The 16279-nt window shown below is 36.5% G+C and overlaps 1 protein-coding gene across 9 annotated transcripts in view; it reads left to right on the top strand.

The window, feature by feature from the left end:
* The window catches only part of slc4a11 (solute carrier family 4 member 11), a 70999-nt gene that overhangs the window by 29158 nt on the left and 25562 nt on the right, over positions 1 to 16279 (top strand). For all 9 annotated transcript variants that reach the window (XM_084093787.1, XM_084093789.1, XM_084093792.1 and 6 more), the window contains exons 4-6: positions 4383 to 4426; positions 6208 to 6436; positions 13207 to 13288. In XM_084093787.1, the coding sequence (XP_083949913.1) occupies positions 4383 to 4426; positions 6208 to 6436; positions 13207 to 13288 (355 nt within the window). The remainder of the gene's footprint in view (positions 1 to 4382; positions 4427 to 6207; positions 6437 to 13206; positions 13289 to 16279) is intronic.

Below are 16279 nucleotides of genomic sequence, written 5' to 3'. Positions count from 1 at the left end.
ACACAGTGACAGGTCACCTTTTGTCACTCAAAACCACATAAGTCTTCTCTTTCTGTCTTCAGTCTCTGCAGGAAAATGTAATCAAAGGTGACAATTGGAAAAAAACATCCATTTTAATTTACTCATATGCAACCCAAAAATAATTGCTATGAAAACCCTGAGAAACATAATTTCAAGTCTGCAAGGAAAAATTGACATTTTTTTTTAAATCATAATTTCGATGTATCTTTGTGAAGTTTTTTGTATATATAAATGTTGCTGTTTATTGATTTAACTCTCATTTTAAATCAGATGGGATGCCAGCAGTACTGGAACCACCAACTGACATTTTATCCAGAAAGTTGGCAATAAATTTGTCTAAATCCATAATGAAGGTTCACCAGGCAGCACAACTAAAAATGTATTTACATCAGGGGTGCCCAATCCTGTTCCTGGAGATCTACCTATACCTGCAGAGTTCAGATCAAACCCTGACCCAACACAAGTGCTTCTGAAGACCATAATTAGCTGATTCAGTTGTGTTTGATCAGGGTTGGAGCTGAACTTTGCATGAAGGTATAGATCTCCTGGAACAGGATTGGGCACCCCTGATTTACAGTATTTAACAAAGGTCAAAATAAATGAGGAGAAATAATAATATACCACACTGAATTAGCCAAAAAAAAAAAAAAAAAAAAAACCTTAGCCAATTTGCCAGGTCATTTTTACAGCAGTGTGTGAGAGAAAAAACACACAGAAAGGATTAAAATCACAAAATGTGTCTGTGAAATGCACATTTAGCTAACATCCTCAGATAAAACTAGTCCTGTCCGAACAGAGCTCTTGTAATCTCTTCTAAACCCATACATTGAATGTGAGCCGCATCTGAAAAAGGTGTGTTTACTAGGGCTGTGAAACGATTAATCGCGATTAATCGCATCCAAAATAAAAGTTTGTGTTCACATAATATATGAGTGTGTACTGTGCATAATTATTTTGTATATATAAATACACACACATGCATGTATATATTTAAGTTTTTTTTTTATTTATACATAAAATATTTATATTTATATATAATACAAATTATATATACAGTATATTTAAGCAAATATTTCTTAAATATATACATGCATGTGTGTGTATTTATATATACAAAATAATTATGCACAGTACACACTCATATATTATGTGAACACAGACTTTTATTTTGGATGCGATTAATCACGATTAATCATTTCACAGCCCTAGTGTTTACACAAACTTTAAAGTGTACCAATGAATCATATGCTCGAAGGTTGATAGTTGACATTTATATATGTATATAAATATAGCATAAAATGTATATATACATCATTTTACCCATGTTTAAATATCACCGCCTATTCAACTTGACCTTTCCTAATGAACAACAAAAGTGTACAACTCTGGTAAGCTGATCACAAATCATTTACATATTAGAAGATTTATAGTTGCAGTAGCAAAAATATACTGTTTAATAAGCACCAGAAAGAGGCTGGAAAATAGCCATGTAAAACTAGAACTGTTTTTGGTGCAAGAAAGCTCAACTTTAACATTATAATTGGACTTCAAGTAGAAAAATATGTTACAATATAGCCCTATTAAATTGTTTTGCTTCATTTACTGTTTTGGAAACAGAAAACATTTAAACTTCATAATTTCCTATGGATGATGTAACAAATCTATTGTTAGGGTTGCTATTTGCCCTAACACGCTGCTGTTGTTGAAAGTGAGCACAGTTTCAGTGATATCAGTAGACAGGTGACCCAGAATCAGACAAGGATATGTTCTCTCTGTTTACTCAAATACAGTTAGTTCTGTTTTAAATTCTCTTTTCTGCGTAAGTGACTCCTGCTGTGCATTTGGTGGGCTCACATTAGGATGAGTGGGGTTTGTTCACATGTTGTCTTATCCGGTCTGATGTTCTGTCATCCTCAGAGCACAAGCCGTCAGCACTTGTCTAGATTAAAACCAAATTCCACTCCTCTGACACTGCTAAGAGCTTGAACTGTGTAGGATGCATGTATGTGTGTGTGTTTGAATATTTATAAACCATGGCCTCCAAACATTTCGTTTTAAGTTATAATTCCCCTGATTTCAGCAATTGGCTGGACCAAACACTCTGGCACGTTATTTAGCAAACTGCTGGGTTTTTAATGCTGCTTGATTGCTGGGGGTGAGGCAGAGGTGAAATAATTGCACACCACAAAAATAAAACAAATATTCCCTAATATGAATTCAGATGATGTCTAAACCACTGGTTTTCCTAAAGTAACAAGGTCCCACACCAATCAATAGAGTTTTAGGAGGCGGCATCTCTTTAGCCTCCCTTGAGTCTGTTGCGTTATTGTTGAAGTCTTATAGCATACCGTAAATGTGATGGGGGAACAGTGAAATACATCCTTCTTAGCAGCACTACTATTCTTTCACAAAATGTTTTTGCCTGAATGGGTGGAAATGGATGAAATAATGCCAAAATAACAGCTCATCCACTCTGCCATGACCACTTTCTGCTGCATTCAGATCAAAATGACTTGAAACAAGCAATGATCTGTAAGTGAGTTTTTAGTGACCACACAGCTTGGTGAAATTAAAAATTCATCACCATGCCCACAACCTTCTTCACATTATTTGTGCTTACTGAGGATTTGTTAAAATGTACTTTAATAGTATAAACAGTAATATACAGTAAATGTGCTATACACAAAAAAAGTGGGTCTTGGGATCGGTAAGATTTTTTTAAAAGAGAAATCATTCCTTTTATTCAGCAAAAATGCATTAAATTGATCAAGTTGTCAGTATAGACATTTATAATGTTACAAAAGATTTATGTTTCAAAATAAGGTTGTTCTTTTGAATGTTCTGTTCATTGAAAAAGTCTGGGAATGTATCACGTTTCCACAAAAGTATTAAGCAGCAAAACTCTTTTCCACATTGATAAAAAATGAGTTTCTTTTGCACCAAATCAGCATATTAGAATGATTTCTGAAGGATCATGCGACACTGAAGACTGGAGAAATGATGCTGAAAATTCAGCTCATAATTTCATTGTTTGTTTTGCTTGTTGATAGTCCCTAATATAAGTTAAATTTCCAAATTTTCCACTCACAAACTAAGAAACTATTGAAACTTCAATGAAACATGAATTTATATTAGACTAAAGGAAACACAGAGAGGGGCTTTGCCTCCTCGTTTCAGAAGACCACAGGGTTGAGCATATGTCCGACTATTAACAGCCTTCGGCAAATCATTGATGCTGTTTTGATTGGATGTGGTTTTGAGAGCTGGCTAATTGCTGAATTCTCTTTGGATTAGGGTTTGCTTGAGCTCAATTAATGCTGCCTTTTATCTCATGTTAATACATTGGTTTTGAGTTTTATACCCAGCAACTCACTGAGCTTTAATTGGGTGCTCAGATATTGCGGTGCGTTTCAGTTCAACATGAGATGACCTCACATAATTGTTAAATGTATATTGTGTACTCGTAAACATCTGAACATACAGATGACAACTGGAAAAGTGATAGAAGGACAGAAGGATTGAAGAGGAGAGAATAAAAGAACCTGTTTCACATAGTGACTGTAAGCCATTAAAAGGTTTTCAGAGAGGTTATATAACCTTATTAGTTTAACACATAGACTTACCTCTTATTAAAACCCAAAGTTGTCCTTTTAAAGTGGTGCTTTTATTCTCAATTTTCCCCTTTTAATCCCAAACCCATCCGAGGGGCTGTTTAATCTTGGAGTTAAGGCAGTGGAGGAGTCAGCCGTGGGTCGTGGTAATCCTGCCTGCCCTGAATATCTCTTTCCAGAGGCAGGACTTCTTGCAGGTCCACGCGCACAGAACTGAGGGATTTCTATTTGATAAAGGCTGTCTGCTTTATATAATCTCTATATGGAGGAAGACTTAGCATGCAGCCATCATATGAGGGTTGCAAGCTGAACCCGCAAACCTGAGTACAATACCAAACATGAATTAAGCAAATAAAGGACAGGCAGGGACACGGGAACACATGCGTTTACACGAGTTTATCCTGCCCCTTCAAAGTTTGGATGATACTCGTGATCCATGGAGTATGCTGTGATGTATTTGGTGGTTACTAATAAACAGTGTTGTGGGAGTGATATTTTGTTTTCTATTCAGGAACTGAACTCATTTCATCGCAGATATTTGTGATGTTGGGTTATATTGAGGAGATCGCAATAGGGGCTCTCTGATGCAGAGGGATTTTATGTTCACTGTTGCTGTTTTTAAAAAAACACTTTTATGCTATTAGAGTGTTTTCTCTGAAACCAGTTGTTCTTAAAAGCTGCTTTATGATGGTTGTTGTTCTGGCACACATCATTCTCCCCTTAGGCTTTCCCATTCTCTCTTTCCTACAGAATCCGATGTCCATGGCTGTGTGCTGCTTAACACGTCTCGAAGGGTGAGACTTTTTCATTACCACTGTTGGGGAAAGTTTCTTTTAAAAGTAATGCATTACAATATCGTGTTACTCCCTAAAAAAGTAACTAACTGCTAATTACTTAGTTACTTTTTATGGAAGGTAATGTGTTATGTTACTTTTGCGTTAGTTTATCTTATCTGGGCTGGGCTTGATTGTTTGGTTTTTAATAACAAAAAGGTTTTATTTATGGTAAATGTAAAGGCTGTTTCACACCAGAAGTGAAATGAATAAGCCTCAGGCTAAAGGAAATGCAAATTCACGCTTGTACAGTTGAGGGTGCGGCTCAAACAAACATTTCAGCTGTGCTGCCATTCTTGATTGCAGAAAAATACGAAAAGAAGGTTCAACTCTTATTTCACTAATTAAAAATTAAAAATTAAACACAAATGTGAGGTTTATCTGAAGTAATTTTTGCTTATCAGTATGGTTAAATTGGATCATCAAAGGTCAGCAGCAAAGACATTGCTTAATAAATTGAGATTAAATACATTAAAGTATATTTGTGTAATTTAACATTAAATTATTGTAGGTTTGCGTAATTTTCTGAGTTTGCATTTCACTGTTTTTATTCATTTTTAGAAATACTGAATCTGATTTGTGCAAGTGAAATGAGTAAATGCATGGGTAAACGTATGTATTAAGTCAATAAATTGGAAAACAAAGTATCTTTCATTATTTATTTGAAAAGCACCTCAGATATTTTGTTGTAAAATTAAAAGTAATGCATTACTTAACTAATTGCTTGAAAAAAGTAACCTGATTACGTAACTCACATTACTTGTAATGCGTTACCCTTAACACTGCTCATTACATCCACATGCCAAACATATATTATTAAATGCATAGTCCCTGTCTGAAGTGACATGCACACCTGTGACTGCACATTAATTGAATTCTATTTTGATGTCTACATACAGTGGGGCCCAGGAGTCTGATATATATATATATATATATATATATGTTTTTTTTTCATTTAAGCATTCAAATAAGAACGTTTTAGTATTTTTTTAACAGAGCTTATGAAATGAATTTGAAACAAAAAAAAATTATACTGGATAACACGATCATTAGGTTTTACTTAATACTACGGCATTCTGAAATTCCTATTAGTTTACTCTTTTTTTAACTATCTACACATACTGTTATGCTAACAATTTAATTTGTAATTAATAATATGGTAATAAATTAGACAAGAATCCAAAATATAAGTATTTCTCAGACTTTTTGAACCCCATTATATGCACAATATCCCATTCATACATTTAAAATACAATGCAGTTTGCCATGGCTTATTGTTTTAATCAGTGTTTCTAAGATCTTGGATAACCTGAACCTATGAGGAAATTTTTTATTTGCTTTTTTCTAGGAACATGGAAATTTCTAAAATGAATAAACTGTTTCAAATTATGTTGAGCATATTATGTTAAAATAGAACAGCTGCTAGAAATTACTTTTGTGTAGAGTAATACTTAGTCACAAGCCATTGTGATGTGCAATGTGTGAATCATTCTTTTGAGTCATTTCTTTTTTAGTGATGCAGTCAAAGTGATGTTTTTTAATATACTTATGATTATTGTATATACATATATAAAATATAGATAAAAAAATATGGTATCCAGCATTATCAAATTATTAAAAAAGTCATTGTTTAAAAAAATATCAGAACCCTGTTTAATATGTGAATATAAGAAAGTTGTATACATGTTTCCTTTGTAGACATTTTAAGCATTGCTTGCATGTTCCTCTATGTGTTCTCTCAGTATGTGAAGCTGATGAACTTCGAGGAGGAAGTGCGAGCTCACAGGGATCTAGATGGGTTTCTGGAGAGGGCCAGTATTCTGCTGCACGAGGACGAGGCCTCTCTAGATGATGTGTTAAAGACAATGCTCCGCCACGTCTCACAGGACCCTCACACCGCTGAGCCCGGCTGCAACTTCGAGGAGATCATGAGCTCCCTCTTCACAGACGCTGGGTCACAGGAAGTCAATGGTGAGTGTGTTTGTTTCTATTTGTGTGGTATTTCATGAAAAGCTTATGAAAGGTTGCTCAGTACCTGAGAGAGTTGATTTGACTGACACCTCAAAGGATATAAGCACAACAGTTTGACGTTAGTCAATGTTATTTTAATTTAAATTGCTTTATAAATCATAATACAGATTTTACATAAAAAAGGGTCTGAAGAATGAGTAACAGAGGGAACTGTGCAGAGACAGAAGGAAAAAGAAGTTTCAGCAATAATTAAGTCCATTTCCATCCCTGCTGACCCAATAGCTTTGAAACTCACTCTAGGATGTGTCAGAAAGATGACTTGCTCTGAATTGACCCCATAAAGGGAAGTCAAGTGATAATAACACTCTTCTGTCCAGTCATTCACACATTAGACTCACTGGAATGGTCAAGCCTTCCCAGATGGAGTTGAATAAAATAGAGACGAATCACAAAAGTTAAGCTGAGGGTTGAAAGAGCTTTGAGGCAGGAGCAGCTGGAAGAAAAATGGGGGGGGGGGGGGGGGGGGGTTGCGACGTTCGTCTGTTATAGGACAACTTAGTTTGAATAAAATTAATATTTGTGTAGTGTTCAATGTTGTTATCAATAGAGATACGCGGATGGGGTATTAGTTCATCCGCAACCGCATCACAAAACTCCTCATCCGCACCAACTTTTTTGACCAGATTTCAAAGCCGCACCGCTGATTGTTTTGCGGTCTATGGACAATGAAATGCTCTGCTGATGCGAGCCGCAAGAAAGCCCTTGTCTGTTCTAGAAAGGATGCAGCAGCAAAGATATTTAATGCTAATGTATGAGGCATAGGCCTACGCTGAGTTTCATTCATTTACGATGAGATGCGCTCTAGTTCAACTTCACAATGCAATGCAAGTGAACGCGGCGCATCGGAGCCTTCATGTCACGGTTATTATATTGTCTCCTTTTTATTTATTAAATACATGCAATTGGTTGATGAAACATTTATTAAAATTAAGATACAATTTGTACAAAACGAAATTCGCTTTAAAGAAAGGCTTTCTACAAAGCAAAACTTAATGAAGTGGTAAAAATCATGTCTGACGATTTACAAAACAAAACTTCATTAAGTGGTAAAAACCATGTCTCCCGATTGCAAATGGGCAGACGAGGAAAGAGAAAAAGAGATGGAAGGATAAGGAGAGACAGACGAGAAAGGGGAGAGAGGGAAAAAAAGTCTTGGTCGGGTTTCCATAACACACTGCCATCGGTCCTCCACCAGCTGTGTGAACTCCTTTGTGATACCTGGCAGTAGCACTAGATATCCCTTGCTGGACGGAGCTCTAACTTCTCCGATGCCTGGTGGACGGCAACGGCTCCTCCGTGTTCGGGTAGCCAGCGACGAGTCCCCTGTTCCTTACTCCTCCCCCATCATCGCGGACGGCAGCAGGCTCTGGCCTCAGCCAAACGACAGCGACTCCTCCGCTCCATCTCAGACAGCAGCCGCCCCTCCACAACCCAGGCGGCCCGCAACAAGCTAGTCCATCCCCTTGGCAAATCACTCAAGCTCACTGCCTTGAGCGTCCATGGCGGTAGAGTCTACTCAGCACATTGGCACCACAGATTTCCCACAGCAGCGAGGACAGCATGCGTAAAAGTCACCAATGCTCTGCTGATTTTATAGCTGAAAAGTTCCAGACTTTCACTGGCTTTGATATCAGCCAGAAAACTGTGCGACGGGAGCTTCATGGAATAGGTTTCCATGGCCAAGCAGCTGCATGCAAGCCTCACATCACCAAGTACAGTGCCAAGCGTCAGGTGAAGTGGTGTAAAGCACGCCACCACTGGACTCTGGAGAAGCGGAAATGTGACAAATCAAGCTTCTCTTTTTTGGCAGTCTGATGGGTGAGTCTGGGTTTGGCAGATGCCAGGAGAACATTAACTGCCTGACTGCATTGTGCCAACTGTAAAGTTTAGTGGAGGAGGGATAATGGTATGGGGCTTTTTTCAGGATTGAGCTAGGCCATATACTTCTAGTGAAGGTAAATCTTAATGCATCAGCATACCAAGACATTTTGGACAATGATATGCTTCCAACCAAAGTCCCTTTCAAGGAAAATCTGTTCACTTGGCGGCCATATTTGCAATGCCACTGTGCAGATATTTCAGGCATCCAAGACCAAGTCCTATCTACTTCAATGAGGGAATCCTGAAATCTCAAAAACTGCTGGCCAAACTCACATTTAAATAACATATTTTACTGAATCTGTTGCTGAACTGTCCCATAAATGTTGTTTCTTATGCTCAAATAGTGTTCAAAAGCTTATCTTATAGGTTAGACGAGCCAAAACACATGTATAGTCCGCTTGTCTCAGAACTTTGACTGTTTTTAGAGCAACTGGAGCTTCTAACGGCAGCTGTGGGGATGCGATAACTTTACCAATTGGCAATCGGCTCATTTATTTATAGGTGGGACTTATTCCACCATATTGCGCTTTGCACTTTCTCCGATTCACAAGTAATATGAGTGCATATTAAAAGAGAGAGTCTTTTTCCAAAGTATTTGTGGGAAGAGTTTGGGGAATACCTTTTTCTAGTCCAGCATGACTGTGCCTCAGTGCACAAAGCAAGGTCCATAAAGACATGGTTGGATGTGTTTGGTGTTGAAGAACTTGACTGGCCCACACATAGCCCTGACCTCAACCCCATCAAACACATTTGGAATGAACTGGAATGGAGATTGCGAGACAGGCCTTCTTGTCCAACATCAGTGCCTGCTTTACTGGATGAATGGGCAAAAATTCCCACAAAAACACTCCAAAATCTTGTGGAAAGCCTTCACAGAAGAGTGGAAGCTGTTATAACTGCAAAGAGAGGGATCAACTCTTTATTAATGTCTATGTATTTAGATTGCAATGTCATTAACAGTCCCTGTTGGTGTACAGTCCCATGTTTAGGTATCCTAATTTAGTCTATATAGTGTATTTTAAATCATGCAGGTGACTATACAATGAGTGTTTTTGGCAAGATGAAAGCTCATCTCTTGGTTTATACACGTTTAAAACCCCTGTATTTACAGCGAGTAAATTTTCTGTCATCTCTTATGAGAGATGAGGGTAAATGAAACCTTTCGCTTAGAACACAGGTTGCCTTATTATATGATATAATTTAACGTCTTTGTTTATCACCCCTGATAATTCTCACCACTAGACAATAAGTTCTTTTCTATCCTGATGATTAGACATGTACTTGTTGCTCACAGATTCATCTGATACTTGTTTGAGTTTTTCTAAAGGATTTCTTAAAATAAAATTCACTCTAATAAATGAAATAGTCTTGACAACACAACGTATATAATCACACAGCAGCATGCAAATCTATCGGGCTGCATGAATGTGTCATTTCCCTTTGAGATTTTCATAAATTGACAGCATGCTTTTTTGGATTGTATTGATCGTTTGCAGCTCACAAGTAATCTCTGTGTTCTTATCATCATTGCCAAATTCACACTGAATACACACAGAATATAACTCGTTATCCTATTGCACCAATTAAGCCCAGCCCTGGACTTTACTGTACCGCCACTCTGATCCGGACTAACATTGCACCTAATTTGTGCCCGGACACTGCCGGATTGTGTGAATGGTGAGATGTAAATTATGGTTAGTTGATTTTTTTTTTCTTCTTTTTTTTTAAGTCTTAAGGATGATACATTCTCTCTTGTCCCTCTGTTGCTAGGATACATAGCTCACATGTGAGCGAGAATCATATTAATGATATGAGCCTGGGAACATGCAAATGAACTGATGTGTGATTGGATTATGAAATGTGAATGTCATGAATATGATAATGTATGATCATTTGGATGAGAATCCATGAATGGGATCTAATTGTGAGTGCATTGATTGTATGTGAACGTGTCAGGCATTCAACACAAACACACGTACACTCGCACATGCAACCTAAAGTCTTATCAGTCTGAAGATCAAATTAGAATAAAATGGGAATAAAGATCTCATTCAGCTAAGATGCAAGCACAATGAAAGATGGAGAAAAATCATATTTCATCTGAGTAAAGAGACCTGAGCATCTGCCTGACAACCCAGCCCCAATTAGTGAGAGAGGGAGGTTCGGTGTGTCTGTGTGGGTGGTGGGTTATCTGAATTTGTGTCTGAGAGACATTTCACTCTTTCTGCTTGCTTTTAGGGTTCATAACATGTGTTTCTGTGCTCAGCCTAACTTTAACTCTTTCCTTTCCAAGCTGAACTCCGTTTCTGTGTGTGTTTGTGTGTGCGTGTGTGGGTCTGTTTTGTCTCTGATTCTCTCGCACAGACAGGTCACAGAATTTCATTTTCTATGACGACGGTAAGAATGATATGATCAGATGTGGGATATTACACACAATTCATGTGTGTTTTTCCCTGAGTGCTGGTGTTTCCACTGGATGTGATTGACATGTACCATTAGTCCAACAGACACGCGGGTCTCTGTTTTCTTATTCAGATCCATCAATTTACTGCATTTTTCAGTTGATGCAGTGACACAATCCAATTCGAAATCAGTATCCACACATTTGAAATGACAAGATTTGGTGTTGTTTTAAAAGAGCTGATGCTGAATACAGAGTGATTCCCTTCCCCGTGGTGGTGTGTTAGATTGGGCTGTATCATCGTCTCTCTCTCATTCCTGCCTCATTGCCGTTCGGCTGATTGGCTGTGCATGGATTCCACTGTTGTGATTGAAAAAGTCCACTGTCATTCTGATGTCTTTTTCTGCATAATATTTATGCGGCACACACACACACAAGGAGTGAAAATACTTTTTAATTTCTTGAGGAAAAGTCTTTAGAGTGTGTGAATAAAAGCATCTCATTTCATCCTGATGTCCAGGCCTCAGGCAGTTATCAGAAGGGGTGAGGTAGGGTTGGCCTAGATGATTGCCTGAATGTTAATACGTTTATTTCAGGAGAGGACGATATAGCTGAACAGTTTATTTGTTAAATCGGTTAATATTCAGTAACTTATTTTCCATAGTGTTACTCACTAAATTGACCAAAGTAATGATAAACATCTAATTTATAATGCATGATGACAGTTTATATATATATATATATATAACCATAACATTATAAATATAATAATACTAAATGTCATCATAGATAGAGATAAAGATTATAATATAATACCTTCTAAAGCATTTTAAAGCAAGTAAAATGCAACACAAGGAAGTCTGTTAATACTTTTGTGACAAATTGTTGACTGTTATTTTAGTATCGAGATACTATTATAGTTTGTTTTACTATTTTGAATTAGTTTTTGATGTTTGAATTTTCTGTTTTTAAATATAAATGTAAAGTTTTGGTAATTTTGTTGTGTATTTTTGTCATTTTTGTTAGTGTATTTTTTTTTTAAATGACTATATATTTTTTATTAATTTTATTTCAGTTTAAGTCGAGTTACATCAAGTTAAACCAAATGAAAATGATAAATGTTGCTTTTGCAACTACCTGAAATTAAAACGTTTTTTTTCTTTCAGTAAACATTTATTTTTCTTTCATAAACAAGTGACAAAAAATATTTTTTATGGTTTAGTTTTAGTTACCTATAATTACCCTGATTGTTGAGTTTACTTTAAACTGTCCGTTTGAACTGATTCTCTAGAGATTTGCATCAGAGACAGTATTCAAATATCTTATCACTCTCATACCAACTCACATCTCAAGTTGTGACACAACGAGCAAGTGCTGTCTTAGAAATGTAATGGCAAATTTTTTTTGAAACATCACAAAAATGTTCTGTTTTTGTATAAATAACAAATGAAATATTGTAAATGTTTAATATGTCATAAGTCAGTGTATGCCGTGCACAACATGCAGCTTTGTACTTTTTTTGTTTGTTTGTTTTTTCTTCACGAACACACCAAGTACACAATTATCTGAGCTGTTTGTCCCCATGCCAATTCAACAGTCTTCATATTGCCCTGTATTGCTCCATTGATACGTTTCCCTATCTTTTCCTCTCCTTCTCATTCTTTCTCTCTTCCTGTCTATTTCTCGATGGTGCTGAGTGTGTTGTCATGGTGATACCCATCTGTCCACGGTGTGAGTGTGTGATGTCTTATTGATGAGACAGTGTGACTGTGTGCCAGAGACATCCATCCTGCCTGCTAAACAGCACACACACACACACATACATAGACACATACACTCACATACACATATTGTTTTTGCTAGTCATGCTGAACAACTCACATCTGTCACCTCTGCTGGACAGAGGGCATATACTCACAAACACACATACATGCTTTCACACTGCTTGTTGTTAATATGCTGGACAGCTCACATACGAGAGAGAGGGCGCATACATAGACACACAGATTGATTAATTTGAATTAAACATTTGGTGGTGTTCTTGGAAAGGTCTTCATTGTCACTCACGCTGGCTGCAGTGATGTGTATTGTCCTCTGGTGAGCTTCTGCTTATGTTCTACCTTGATATGCATTAGCCTTTTCATGGAAATGATTATTACCAGTCTCTCCATCAATTCACATCCTCTTGCTTGTTTGTTTTTGTTTGTGTCACCATATACAGTGAAAGTCAGTTGACTTAATCTTGGTGTCAAACTTGTGAGCAGTCTCACTACTGTTCTTCATGCTCTATTCGCACTTGATGTGCAGTACTTTTGAAGTGGCATCCAGATTGTAGTTAACTTGAAATGATTGTTTAGTTTTCTTCTTCATGTTTCTTCATGTTTTCTTCTAGTTTTCATGACTGACCCCTTGCCTTCTCTCCTCACAGTGCATCTATTGTCAGAGACGCTGCAGTGTGTGACGGCCACAGCCACAGGGATCCAGTACCAGCAGTCCTGGCTTTGCATCCTGTGAGTTACCTGGATCTGTCTTACCTGTAACTCTGAGCCTGTAGAGTTTCTAGAGCTGGGGTGTCTGAAGAAAAGATAGGAACAATTATTTTTCCTAGGGCTGCCAATTTAACATTGTGTTTTTAATTAAAGTATAAACACTACTGTTCTAAAGATTGAGGTTAGTAAGATTTTTTTTTTTAAGAAATCAATAATTTGATTCAGCAAGGATGCATTAAATTGATCAAAGGAGCCAGTAAATATATTTACAATGTTACAAAAGAAAATAAATGTTGTTCTTTTAAACTTTCTATTCATCAAGGATTACTGGGGGGGGAAAGTATCGCCGTTTCCACAAACAACTGTTTTCAACATTGATAATAATAAGAATGATTCTTGAGCAGCAAATCAATATTAGAATGATTTCTGAAGGATCAAGTGGCACTGAAGACTGGAAAATTATCCATCACAGGAATAAATTACATTTTCTAAATTATTAAAATAGAAAACAGTTTAAATTGTAATAATATTTCACAATACTACTGTTTTTACTTGCAATTTTCAAATAATTGCAGCCTTGGTGAACAAGAGACTTTAAAAAAAAAAAAAAGGGGTAGTGTATATCAATATTTAACAATACTTCAGCTTATGTATGATTTTAGATTTTAAATACTTTTGTGGTAAAAACATCTAGAATGCTACATTTTAAACCAGAGAACAAATGTAAACTCAAAGTCTCTTTCCTGAGAACTGTGTGTGCAGTTCAGTAATGATGAAATTGGCCTCTATTCAGTGGATGAGGAATAAAATAAAATGAAGATCATGCCAGAGGCTCATGCTCAGCTTGTAGCGGTTCAGCGATAGCTGGATTTTTGCAGCCCATCCACACCCCAAGTGAGTGATGCAAAAAACAGCTTCGTTTATTATAATGAGAGCCTTCACAGGAGGACAGATCTTAGTGCTCAAACCGTTGTGTAAAACTGTACAGTGGACCCACTGCTGCCTATGTTGACAGTGATTATAATGGGAACATTCTATTTTGTCACATCGCACAGCCAGCAATGTAGATGGGGTGTCATTCCACACTGTTCATATTTGAGTTGGTTTGAGTATCTTTATGTGAGTGCAGATCACTGCAGAAGAATCAGAGACATGAGGAACTACTTACACCCTAAATATATACATATACATAGGTATACATATATACTGAGATGCGTATACATATATATATATATATATATATATATATATATATATATATATATATATATATATATATATATATACTGTATATATATATATATATATATATATATATATATATATATATATATATATATATATAGTAGAATAACTTTTTTAAGAGTGTAATAGTGGTAGATCCTCTTTGCATCAAGTATAAATAACAACAAATAGAATATTTTTTATTAAAGTGAAATTAGTGATAGATGCTATTCACACACAGTGTAAATACTATAGAGGTAACATGCTATTTGTGCTAAAGTTAAAAGACCTTGAGAGCCAGTTTAGTGCCAGTGAGCCACACACACACACACACACACACACACACAAAAAGTTCTTGACATAATCTTTTTCCGGATTTGGATGACCATGAAATCCTGTCTCTTTTGTCTCATACCATCCCAGACATTTACATGTTTCTTTGTTGCAAGGATGTTTTTTGTTATGTTTATGAAATTCTTTTCTTCTCTTTTAATTTGACAAGATGATGACTTAAGGATTCCCATGTGTCAAAATCTGCTACCTGCTATTGAGTCATTTATCTAAACAAAATGATCCCCAACAAACCCTATCTAACAGACATCTGCAGGTCATGATTAGATTCTGATGAGTCATCTGCTTTGTTTCAGAGTTCTCAAGATCCGCCAACACTTTTTCTTTCTCAACACTTTTGCTTAATAGCTGCCAGAACTTTTATCAACAGCCTCCAAACTGTAGCAGTGTCAGGCAGCAGCCAACATCGGTGCGCAAACTAACGAGTGTTATTTTCTCGAAACCACTCTGTCAAACTTAACCAGCTGCTTTATTTGCTAGTATAGATAGTGCTGCGCCACATTTAAATTAAGTCATTTTCTTTTCTTTATATGCAAATAAGGTGTTTTATTGAATCCTGCTACTGTTACAACCTACTTAAAGCAAGTGGCAAACTTAATTTTATATAAAACAGATACTTATGCAGATTTTTTTGTAATAATGGCAGCAGTGATTCATTCAATTATGACAAAATTAAGGAGAACAGCATTTTAACCGGCCTCATATCCAAAAACTTGGTGTAGTGAAGTGCACTTTGTGCATTTTAAAGAACATAATCAGGTAACCCGTAAAAAGCACTTTGCACATTGTAGAAATATTTTTCTTTCTCTACTTGTACTGGTTTTTGCATTGTACTATTTTGTTCTACTCTATAATCTGGTATTGGAGATTCCTAGATGATTATTTACATATTTACTCAGTTTAGGATAGATGGATGGATGGATACATAGATTTATATTGTAATTAATTATTGACTGTTAATTATGATGAGCTGTCCGGGGGAGGGGTCAAGTCAAGTCTCATCCTCAAGCACTTCAATTATTGACAGCAAGCTAAATCTGTTTACTTTTAACACTCTAATTTATTATATTAGCTTTATTAATTCACATGAGATCATAAATCATTGAAAAAAAGTCATTAAAGACTCAGTCTTAGACCCTCTCTAGGGTCAGAACAAAGACTCAGAAAAAGTTCATCCATTTGCAATGGCCCACACTAGCCTAGTGAGCAGAAGATTTGTTTTCCTTTGAATTATGTGCGGACAATTTTATGGGCAAGAAAGGGAAACAAGTGGCAATGTTGGATGACCCACAGCAGCTCTATGGCCTTAAGATTACCAAAGTCCTTACAGAATGGCACAACAGCTTTCACATGAGACTATCCCATTTTTCTTTTCTGAATTCTCTTTTGTTCTCAGTACATTGCCTGAGTTTTATGGCCACAAGCAGGTGTTATGAG

This window comes from Abramis brama, assembly GCF_963993115.1.
Source record: "Abramis brama genome assembly, chromosome: 19".
NCBI lineage: Eukaryota > Metazoa > Chordata > Actinopteri > Cypriniformes > Leuciscidae > Abramis > Abramis brama.
Note: the sequence above shows the minus strand (reverse complement) of the source record. Positions and strands in the feature narration are given on the sequence as shown.